Genomic DNA, 11784 nt, shown 5'->3' with positions numbered 1-11784 from the left:
TAATAGTAATGAAGACGATTGTATGGAGCAGCTATGGAGGATTAAGAGCGTTGATTCATCTATTGGTGCCGTATTGTGTGCATTTCATCGCAGAACAGATGACGGTTCCCTTGCTCGTCGACGTTACCACCAGAGCTTTTTGCGATGTCAAATCAACCACTTGTTCTCAGGCCATCTATCTCAACGGCTTCCAACAAACGGTAATTCATCATTTCATCCATCTTCCTCTTTTATAAATTCTCTTCTATAGCTTCAATTAATGGCAGCTTTTGATCTCCATTTATGTCGATTCTTCGAGCTCCTCTTAAAGATTTAATGGAAATTTGGATAGAAGTAGCTTCCCCCACACCCCCCCCCCCCCTCTCCTCCACCAGGCCCCACCATCTGCGTCGACGTCGAGGTTTACATTTTTAGGAAAAAGGTCTCTCAAGAACCGTCTTCCCCCTCCCACGGATATTTCCCCACTTTTTTAGTTGGTTTTTTGGGAGGGGGGTAATTTGGAATCTTTACATGTGATGTGGAGGCTTTATAACGCAAATTATTTGACTGGTAGGTGGTTGGGATATTTAGGGTGTTGATGATTCCTTTCCTGGGCCACCTTGCTGACGAGTATGGGCGCAAACCACTGCTCCTTTTAACAATATCCGCCAGCATATTTCCTTTCGGTAATGCTCCTTTCTCTGTACTCACAACATTTCTTCACTCCTTTATTCACATTCTGCTACTTCTTCAATTATTGTTCACCCAACATTTTCTTGTCTTGTGTACATAATCTCAATCTTGTGTTGTGTCAATCAATCTCTTAGGTATTTTTCTATTCCAAACTTGCTACCAAAGGGAGGAAAGTAGGGGTGTCAACTGGCCAGACTGGGCCAGGCTTGCCCTAAACCCTAGCCCAACCCTACAGCTCTGAAGGTCAGCCCAAGCCCGGCCCGGCCCTGATTGACCTTGAATAATAGATGAGCTAGGTTGTATTATATAATATATGGGCCTTGTAATATATAATAGAGCTATATAATAGATGGGCCTCGCAATATATAATATATACAGGACCGGGCTCAGCCCAAGGCCTCAATCTAGGCCCGGCCGACCCTACTAGGGCCACGGAAATGGCAAACCCAGCCCGACCCTGTGTAAACCCCAGGCTTGGCCCAGGGCAGGTTAGGACGGGCTCGGGCTGGCCGGGTTTTTTTTGACACCCCTAGAGGAAAGAGGTAGAATAAAAAAAGTATTAATTACCTAGTATAATATCTTGTCACATCTTAAATCCAATTAAAAATTTTGTGAGACAATATTTCATTAGATAAACTAAACCATGTTCTCCCCATAAAAGTAGATATTCATAACTAATGTAATTAATTTCAAATCAGCCCCCTCTACCAAGCAATATCACATAGTGAACTCACGGGCATGTAATTTAATTACTGCCAAACCTTAGTTCACTGTACATGTCCATATCGAGATTCTGTGATTGTGGTTAGACCAAAAAACATTTTTAATACACTGTTCAAATAATAATATTAGACAAAATAACTTTGTAAACATTTTACAAAACATTATACTGATCCAAATTTTTGTCTGACCATACACACGCTCTCTCCTTGATATTCCCTAATAAGGGTTGTGGATTTCGTGTTGAGCATCTCTTTCGTTCACGATACGACACCACGAATCCAGTATACTGATATGTAGTCCGAGGGACATCAATCATTAGTGTGCCAAAACCCGTGATGCGTTACCGTAATGACGAGAACCTCTCAGGTAAAGGGCCAACCGAATTCTACAATAGAAAATCTCGTTCCTCAACTACTGGCAGTAACACATGCGAGACTCTTATGTGATTCTGTTCAATACACATATCGTATGTATGCTCACATCTGTGCCCCTAGACTAACCATTTCTAGAAGTACATAATGTGATGATCGCCTGAATAAGACATCCAGCCCTATCCCTAGTTGAGAACGTTTTAAGTAAAAACCTGAGGACAACCATAGCATGTTAATAATGTGTCACGCAAAAAGTAATCAAACTAATTCAACTAATTAAAATTCGGGTTTGAAGGATATATAATTCCAAAAATCTCCCATTTGTACATCAAAGCCAATTGCCCATATGCTTTACATCCATTTGTACACTCAAACATAGCAGGAGACAAATCCTTTGTCATAGGATCAGACATATTGTCTGTACAGTCAACCTTGGTGATGGCAACATCACCTTACTGAATGATCACTTTAATCAGAGGCTACTTCCGTTGAGCGTGCTTGTACAACAATTTTTTTTTTCATTCTCCATTAACTTTAATGGAATAAAATAATAATGAAGAACCAAAATTGATCTATGCAACATTGATGATTCCGGACGGAAGAGCGAGGCTCTAATACCAATTGTTGGAGGGAACCCGAGTCCCCGACAATTGGATCGGGTATCACTTACATCCAAAATCACTGTACAAAAACCAATATTAATCGGGAAGGAAACTATTTACCTTAGAACCGTAAGTGTAGTTCCCCCTCATGATAATAGCTCTTCCACACTTGAGTAACACAAGGAATCAATATCTTCAATACTTAAACGGATCAGAAACACCAAGAGATGCACACAATTTCTCTATCGCACATATGGTTTCTCAAACCCTAATTCTCAAGAACTAAGAAGATATTGTGTGACAATAAATTCATTAGATAAATTAAATCATTTTCTCCTTTCAAAAGTAGATATTTGTAATTAATCTAATTAATTGCAGATCACCCCTCCATCAAACAATATGACATAGTAAACTATAGGGCATGTAATTTGAATACTGCCACACCCTAGTTGTAAACATTTGAAAGGGACGGTCTTGGTGCAACAATAAGGTTGCTCCATTGTGATCAAGTCACGAGTTCGAGGCTGGAAACAACCTCTTTGTGAAAGCAGGGGTAAGGTTGCATACATTATGACCCTCCCCAGATCCCGCAGTGGCAGGAGCCTCGTGCACTGGGTACGCCCTTTTTTTTAAATTTGTAAACCTTTTACAAAATATTATACTGGATCCAGGTTTTTGTCCGATCATACATAGACACTCCGTCTCCTTGATATTCCCCAATAAGGGTAGTGGATTTCGTGTTGAGCATCTTTTTTGTTCACAATACGACGCTACGAATCTAGTACAACAATATGTAGTTTGAGGGACATCAACCAACCAGAAATCCGTGATGCGTTACCACAACGACAAGGACCTTTCAGGTCAAAGGGCCAACCAAATTCTACAATATAGAATCTCGTTCCTTAACTGCTTGCAATAACACATGCGAGACTCTCATGTGATTCTGTTCAACACACCTACCGTATGTGTACTCACATCTATGCTTAGAATCACATATTGTGACGACTGTCTGAATAGCGTGTCCAGCCCTACCCCTAGTCAATAACCTTCTGGGTAAAAACCTAAGGACAACCATAGCCCGTTAATCATGTGTCATGCATAAAGTAATCAAATTAATTCAACTAATTAAAATTGAGGTTTAACGGACACAAAATTCCAACACTCACCGTATAGGAAAGTAAAAGATAACAGCAATGGTACCTATGTTACCGGCCATTCAGAACTTCTCAACTGCCAGGGATGGGTGGTGTGGAAATTCACCTCGTCTGCTAGGTCATTTACTAGCTCGTTTTTATTTTAAAAGTGAAATGGTGGTAAGTTTTTTTTTTTCTCCTATTTAGTTGTTTGTTGCAGTCAATATATGACACTGATGAAACAGGTCTGTACTGAATAATACTGTGAGATCTGTATTAGACTTTTGGTTGGTTAATTTGAATTATCTGTTCACTCTTCTTATTGCAGCTGTACTTGCTTGGAGTGACTCAAAACAATATATTTATGCTTACTATGTGCTTCGTATGATTTCACAAATCATAAGTCAAGGAAGTCTCCCTTGTATCTCTGTTGCATATGTGGTAAGATTGTTTCCTTACTGTTATTCATTTAAGAAGGCTGGCTGGAGACATAGTAGAACTGACATTGTCCATTTCATTGGTAGGCTGATGTTGTGGAAGACAGTATGAAGGCTGCTGCATTTGGATGGATTACAGGTTTTTTTGCTCTTTCAAATTTCCTTGGAAATATGTTGTCACGTGTTCTTCCTGAAGAATATATTTTCAAGGTATGTTCTTGCTCAAATTTTGTCATAGTTGTAGCAACAGATGTTTGTAGAATTTCTTGTCCAGTATACCTGTTGACCACACTGTTTTTCAGGTGTCCATTCTCCTGTTAGCATTTTGTCCAGTTTATTTGAAGCTATTTCTGGTTGAGACAATTAAGGCAGCTCCAAGGCAGGAGCTACATTCATCTGATTTGGCTACAGTTAATAATGTCATTAGGAAGCAATACAAATCTATGAAGAATGGTCTAGCTGTGGTTGCTAACAGGTACTACTGTTTGTGAACTATGGCTCTTTCCTGTTTAAAGAGGTGAGGCTGGGAAGAAAAAAACTTTAAATTGATTGTATAAGGCAATAAACATATTTCATATATTTGGACACCAAAAAAAAATAGCATAACATGTTATGAACATATGATAGCCTTGGCTAAAGATCTGCATTGTACCTCCACAGTGGAACATTGAAGAGCATTGCTCTAATTACCTTCCTCTATAAGTTGGGACTGTCCGGCATCCACAGTGTTTTATTGGTATGTTCCTTTCCAATCTGCCATCAGCCAAAATTACCACTGAAAAAAAACTAACTGTGAATTTCAGTGATCGACTTCTTAGTTTATACACGAGTAAATCCCCACCCTCATCATAAAGATTACCTAACCATCGCAACTGTATTATCTCTTGGATCCATGACATTACTGACAATTATTTTGACAATCATGATGATTTGCTGTGCAGTACTATCTGAAGTCAGTTTTTGCTTTCAACAAGAATCAATTTTCCGAAATCCTGATGTTGGTTGGAATAGGTTCCATTTTTTCTCAGGTACTGCTCTGGAGCTTCTCTTTCCAGGCATTTTGATGCTATAGAATCTGTTTGGATTTGTATATGCGTAGACACTGAAGATTGTGAGACCAATTCATCTTGATCCCAATCGGAGCCCAGACTAAATGCAATAAACCGTGGTCTTCATTTCTCAATGTGCATTCATTCGTCTCTTTGTGCTTATACTATGAAGAAAAAAATATTCACAGATAATAAGTATTTAGCAGTCAGTGGCTTTAATTAGCCCATGGTATTTAGTTGTTCCAGTTTTGGAATTTTTTTTTTTTTTGGGTGGGAAAAAACTGTGGTTCGAAAAACTATGAACAGGGAACTCCATATGTAAACACTGCATTAAGAAATGCTACATCCATGGGATTGGAATGTTTCACTGGAATGAGGTGAAGCCCAAAACAGAATGATCAAGAAGATCTTAAGCTTCCAACCTAAAGCTGAGCCTTGGATAGCCAATATGGATATTTTTTTAATTTTTGGAAGTTGTTCATCTTTAAGACTAACTTAAGCTGCACCTTTCCTGTCTGAAATTGTTTCCTTTGGATGTTGCTCTTGTTTTGATTTCTAACACTGAATCCTTGGGCTTAAGATGCATTCTGTTTTTACTTCTGATTAGTTGATGATAGAGTTCAATTTCTGTTACCATTTGCCAACAAGATGCATTAGACTCTGTAGCTTTTAAGAATTTCATTCCTTGACACTCGATTTGATTTCTTCGATCCAAAGCAATTCTGGAACTTAATTTTTCACCAACTGTTGTTGAAATTTAGTTACTACATTGATGTTCAGAGAGAAGAAGATGAGCATGTTTTAACATTTTTACATCCTCCCCCCTCCCCCGGTTAATGGTGCTGAAATTTGGCCTCCAGATTTTGGTGCTTCCACTTATAAATCCTCTGGTGGGAGAGAGAGGAATTCTGTGCATCTCCTTGCTTGCATCAACAGCATATGTAAGTTGTCCAGAAAAATTATTTTATAGGTTTTATTTAATTTTTTGATGACTAGGTACTAAGTTGGAGTTCTATGGATCATTTTCCCCCCTCTACAGGGATTATTCAATGGTTTTGCGTGGGCACCATGGGTATGTATTCTTTGTCATTAGATTTTTTATGCATATAATTCAATGTTACTTTTTTGTTCCTTTGTAACTGAAAATTTGGAACCAGGTTAGGAGGTTGATTGACTATAAGTTTGAATTAGAACTTAGATGAATATGTCTAGGTACTCTTTTATTATTCTTGGTTTCATAACGATATGATTTCAAGGAAAGACAAGAAAAATTATTCTAATGAACTTCGATAAACTGGAAATGGCTTTTTTTTTTACCTCAAAACTGGACTAGTTGGGAACTGAGTCAGAATTGATAATTGAAACCTTGTTCTTACCCCAGTACCATTTCCATAGTGGACAATTTTACCATTCATTTGGGAAGAGATCCATAGATGAATGTCAGATCTGTGTTGAGGGGATTACACTTTACCCCCATCTACCTTAGTCATCCTAAAATTACCCGTGCTTTCGTTATCCTTTGGGTTTTAAAGTCAGTTTTTATGATCATCAGTTTTCACTATGCACTCTCTGATTATGCTGTTTAACCATTATTAAGCATAGACTAAACAAACCCAGTGCTTTCTGACCTTTGATGGTTATCTTGTCATTATTGATGGAGCCTTACAAGTTAGCAATGGCATATGCAGGTTCCATATATGAGTGCCTCATTTGAAGTTGTCTATGTTCTTATGGAACCAGCTGTAAGGATAACATCTCTTTTCCTTAACCATGTCAATCTAGAAATTAGATGTTTATATATACCATAGCGAATATGAAGTTCATTTGTTTTCATTGATCTTCTATTATTTGACAGATTTATGCAATTGTTTCGAAAGCAACAAGTTCAACCAATCAGGTTTGTACGTATATCTTGACAATATTGTTCTGGTGGTTCTTGATGCAGGATGAGTAGGGAGTCCTGTATACATGGGCTCTAAAGGTTTTGTAAGTTTCATTGTCATCCAGTTTGAGGATTCAACAGGACAGTTTTATGTTTCTTGAATTAAGGATTTAAAATGCTTAAATGTGAAACTTAAATATTGGAACATAGTCCTGTCTGTTAGATCTGGACCAAACAAATGTTCGTATTCTGTTGCCCACATATTGCGGTATTTGAAACCAAGTTTCTGAATTCTACTTTCTTAAAAAATCTACTACCACTATTAGCTCACCTGATATGATCTTAATGATTCAGACCTGTTTTTATATTGGAACTCAGCCCATTTTCTTTACCTTGTGAATCTGTGCAAATGGCACCCATACAGACAGTAATCCCACTTATTTCTTCCTTAAATGTTTTCCTTGTTAGGGTTCCCCCCCCCCCCTTCCCCGGTAAAGAATAATTTCCGTATAACAAATATTTCTTTAAGGGGCACCTTTGATTCCCCTTGATCCTCCTTTCTTGGCCCTGCACATTTATATGATTTCACAATATTAATGTTTGGGCACATATCCAGTCTAGAATTTATAGGTTCGGTGCATTAGTTTGGTTTGATAAGTATTTTTATATTTTAGGATTTGAAGACATATTAGATTGATGTTGAAAGTTTTGGTTACCCTGTTTAGTAGGTTTTTTATTTAGTTACACAATTAATTGTTGCTACTGAATGAAGCTTTTCATTGTTTTTGTTTCAATTTTACATTATAACAAATTATATTCAATCACTTGGAGCTGAGAAAAATCCTGGGTTTGAGTTTGAACAGAACTGGGTGTGAGAGTTAAGATTGAATAGACGAGCCAAACCCATTTATTAATCTGATTGGAAATCCCAATAGGAATTCTGACACAGAAATATTGTGGTTGCAATTTTTTTGGGTAGAAGACTTTGCTTATTTGGTAATTTTCCCTTCATCTTTCTCTAAAGTTGAACTTATTGTACTTAAAACAGGGAAAAGCCCAAGGATTTATCGCTGCTGTGCGATCAAGTGCAACTTTGCTATCACCGCTTGCAATGAGTCCAGTGACTTGTGAGTTCACCATTCTTCCTCCCCCTCCCCAAAAAAAAAATATATATATATATATATATATAACTCCCTACTACTTATATTTCAAATCCAACTCGGATACATTTTATGTGCAAGTTTGAAACAAGAAGCAATCCAGTAATAGTGAGATATGATCATATGTTATCAGCATTGTTCCTATCAAGCAAGGCCCCATTTGATTGCAAAGGTTTCAGCCTCTTGTGTGCATCCTTTTTTATGGTATCTCTCTCTCTCTCTCTCTCTCTCTCTCAATCTCAAACAAGCCAATTGGCTGATACTCTTCATTGTTTAGCTGTTTGCTTTATTTTTCGCTTGGCGGTTGAACTTGGACAATGGAAGCTCAGCTAGTGATCCTGAGGGCAACAGTGACAATATTGAAGCACCTCTCCTCTCTTGATAACTAATGACTGGGAAGGTCACTATGAAAAAAAAAAATTGCACAACTTTGCCAACAGAAATCAAGTGAGGAAGCATCAAGGCATGGTAGAACTTTTGGAGTTTGTTCCATATTTGTATTTCAGTATTGGGTTCAAAATTTCCACATCAGTCTTGAGTATGCATTGTAAATCTTTGATATGTCTATAATGCAATTGTTTCTAAGTTCTTCTGTGATATATATAAAGAAATAAGTTAATGGGACGCTGTTCTCTGTGCCGCAACGCAGGCTGTGCCCAGGCACATGGGGGTGGGCGCAATGACCACCCTGCCCCCCTGAGTGGCAGGCCCATGTGCCTAGGCATAGCCTGTGCTGCGGCACAGAGAACATTCTCCCTATGTTAATATATTGCAAAACTGTTATTCTTTGCCTTTCCATAATATGATTATGTACTAAAAATTCTCTTTTCTTCTGTTGTTTTACTCTGGACTCTAAAGTGTCAGTTATATCATTACTTCTGGTTTTCTGTTGTAATCCTTATGGGATCTCACTACTTTGATCCTTAGGGCTCTCTTATAAATACCTTTAGGGTAAGGAATCGGCACGCTGCTTACGTGCCTTTGAATCTACACACCCCACCAATTGGGTGCGTGAGATGGTTTGTCAAAGAGGGGTTGGGGAGAATTAAGTGGTACTTAGGTCAAGAAGCTCAATTTATGTTCATATTTTTATTTTTATTTTTTTTTTTGGGGGGGGAGGGGGGAGGGAGAGAAGGCACCACTCTAAAAGAGAAATTAATGTAAAAAAATGAAACAAAGGCTCCAAGAATACTAATTGGTCTGTTTCTTTTTGTTTTCTTCCAAAATATAATTCCTATAAATGTCTAACCAAACAAAATTTGGAAATAAGTAGAGACTATGTAGTCCAAGGCTCCAAGAATATTAATTGGTCTGTTTCTTTTTGTTTTCTTCTCGGTAAGAATATTTATTATGAATATGACAAATACCTTACTGGACAACCATATCATATGCATTAAGAATGTTACTGTTGCGGCTTTTGTTCTTGATATACGAAAGTGATGGAACATCCACAACGCCCAAGTCCTTTGGTTTAAAATTTTCACAAAACCATCAGTTATTCTATCCATCGTTTTCACAATTTCACCCACAAACTGCAAAAAGCGATGGATAGGTGTAAATGTGGCCGTGCCAGTGCCACGCTATCTAACACTTTCATAGTGATGAAACTGGCCCTCAAAGAGTCCAATCATGGTGGACAAAGAGATTCTCTTTTCAAGATTATCAAATATTGGCCTAATCGGTGGGCCCAACCGACTAAAATCGAGTAAGTAAAACTCAGCACCGGTTCAACCATTGATAATGGCTTGGTGTTGGGTCTAGCCTAAGTATGAATCAATCGTTCTCAGTGTTTGGTTGTTTGAACGGTCTTTTTGCACACAAAGGCATTGGTTTGTGTCTAGGTGTAGGAACCATGAAAGAAGAACTTGATCGAAATCTGTTGAAACCAGTAACTCGGTTTCTCAGGTTTCTGAGACAAGTTGAAAGGTGATTTTAAAAAATCCAGGGTTTCGAACGAAATTCATTAGTTTCGACCAGTTTCGAGTGAGATGTTGGTAATTTCACAAATTTCTACACTTATGCCCATCGAAACTTGGGGAAACCTGATTCGAAACAAGTACAGATACTTAAGTATGCCAGTAACCAGGACATACATTTATTTATGCCTAATATCATTTATGTAAATGTTTTTGTATTTCATTTACTTAAGATATCATTCATAAATAAGCAAATACCCCTCTATTTGACTCCAATAAAAAAAGTTAAAAAATCAAATACCAAAAGGAAAAAAAGTAACCCCCCCCTCTTCAGTTCAAGAATAAAAATTAGATTTTCGATGGTAGGTGCAATTTTCAACTTTCTAATGCTGAGGTTTTTCTAAAATCTAAAAATTTCATAAATCTTAATATGGTAAAACATTGCTAAAAAAATGCGGTAATATATTCATTTGTTTTGATGTCCAAAAAAATATTTTCATTTAGAGCGATTTTGACAGCATTCGCGCACACCAAATTAAATTTGACTGGTATATAACTCCTTTAATGTAAACTATATTTAAGCAATCTTGGAATTGTTGGAAATCTATCAAAACAAAACTTTCTAACAAATCCAAGATTACTTAAATCTGATTTATATTGAACATATTCCGTTTCGGTCAAACCTTATTCGATACCATGTCTAACAGTCTAAGAACAATATATAGTATCAAACTTGGATCAAAACCACAAGTATTATTTTTAGTGTTCTCTATGTGAAACTAATGCATGGATTAGATTTAAAATGTTAAAAATAAATAGCACAACAAAAATCAGGGCAAGAAAACAACTTTTGGACCTCGAAACCAAGATTCGAGTTAGCCTGGAGAAAATTCCAGATTTTCGACCGAGATATGGTCGAAACCAAGACGAACTCGGTTTCTGGCTGATCGAAACCTAATCGAAACTCGAGTTTTAGAACCTTGGTAACAACCACGCTAACTACTTGATCGATTATCGTTCTTTTCCCCCCATTGGATAAAAACATGTCTTTACTTGGCTTACGAGGCCCAAATAAATAACCGAATAATTGTGTGGAGCTTTAAATTGATGAGAAATGAGAAAACCAAATAAACCCGACTGGTCCCAACCGGTTGACATCCCAATTTTGGTGAGGAGAACCTTCAGAATAAAAGTCCTTTCCAATTCTTTAATTTGTCAATTTCCAACAATACCACCTTCGCTGCGTGACAAGTGGTGTAGCAAGATCCAATGGTGGAGATTAGAACACCGCCACAGCCAAGATGAAATGACAGTTGCATCCCTCGTGAAGTGCTAAAATTCCATCCGTATTAGTGTTAATCACAATGTGATTGGCCCGTGCTGGTACAGGGACTGCCAGGCAGAGAATCCTCTCCCATCAGTTATTCATTTGGAATGATTTTGATTTTTGAGGGGTTTTCGATTCTACAGTCCTCTAATTCGATTCGTTGCCCATGATATTCTCTGTTTGTTCTAAAACGAATAGAATTTGAGTGCTTCCAATTCAACGATTCGCTCATAAAATTTGTAAGGATTCCTTAGAAGTAATAATATGTGTCCATTAGAGTTGCAACAGAGAACTTAAAATCCAGTCAAGGAGCAGTAGAGAGACGAACTGAGAAGGGAGAGAAGATAAAGCTTTGAGTCGCTTCAGTTGCAGTGATGCTGATACTCCAGAGTTAAAAATTGGAGTCAAAAGCGCGAAGGAATCACACATCTACTAAAATTATTTTTGGAAATTTCCCCTCTGTCCTTCCAGTTCCACCCAACAAAAACGTAATCCTACTTTAATCGCGTGTA

At 37.6% G+C, this 11784-nt stretch overlaps 1 protein-coding gene across 1 annotated transcript; it reads left to right on the top strand.

Moving 5' to 3' along the window:
* Positions 1-8420, top strand: LOC122648539 (hippocampus abundant transcript-like protein 1). Its single transcript, XM_043841752.1, has 14 exons — positions 1-200; positions 554-665; positions 3830-3942; positions 4026-4148; positions 4241-4413; positions 4599-4674; positions 4880-4966; positions 5848-5928; positions 6027-6059; positions 6676-6729; positions 6843-6884; positions 7918-7996; positions 8163-8233; positions 8307-8420. The coding sequence occupies exons 1-14, from the start codon at positions 9-11 to the stop codon at positions 8409-8411; spliced, it is 1341 nt and encodes a 446-aa protein (XP_043697687.1). The 5' UTR covers positions 1-8; the 3' UTR covers positions 8412-8420.
* The last annotated feature ends 3364 nt before the right edge of the window (positions 8421-11784 follow it).

This window comes from Telopea speciosissima, chromosome 1 (assembly GCF_018873765.1).
Source record: "Telopea speciosissima isolate NSW1024214 ecotype Mountain lineage chromosome 1, Tspe_v1, whole genome shotgun sequence".
Lineage (NCBI taxonomy): Eukaryota > Viridiplantae > Streptophyta > Magnoliopsida > Proteales > Proteaceae > Telopea > Telopea speciosissima.
The sequence above is the reverse complement of the archived record's forward strand: the minus strand, read 5'-3'. Positions and strand labels throughout refer to the sequence as shown.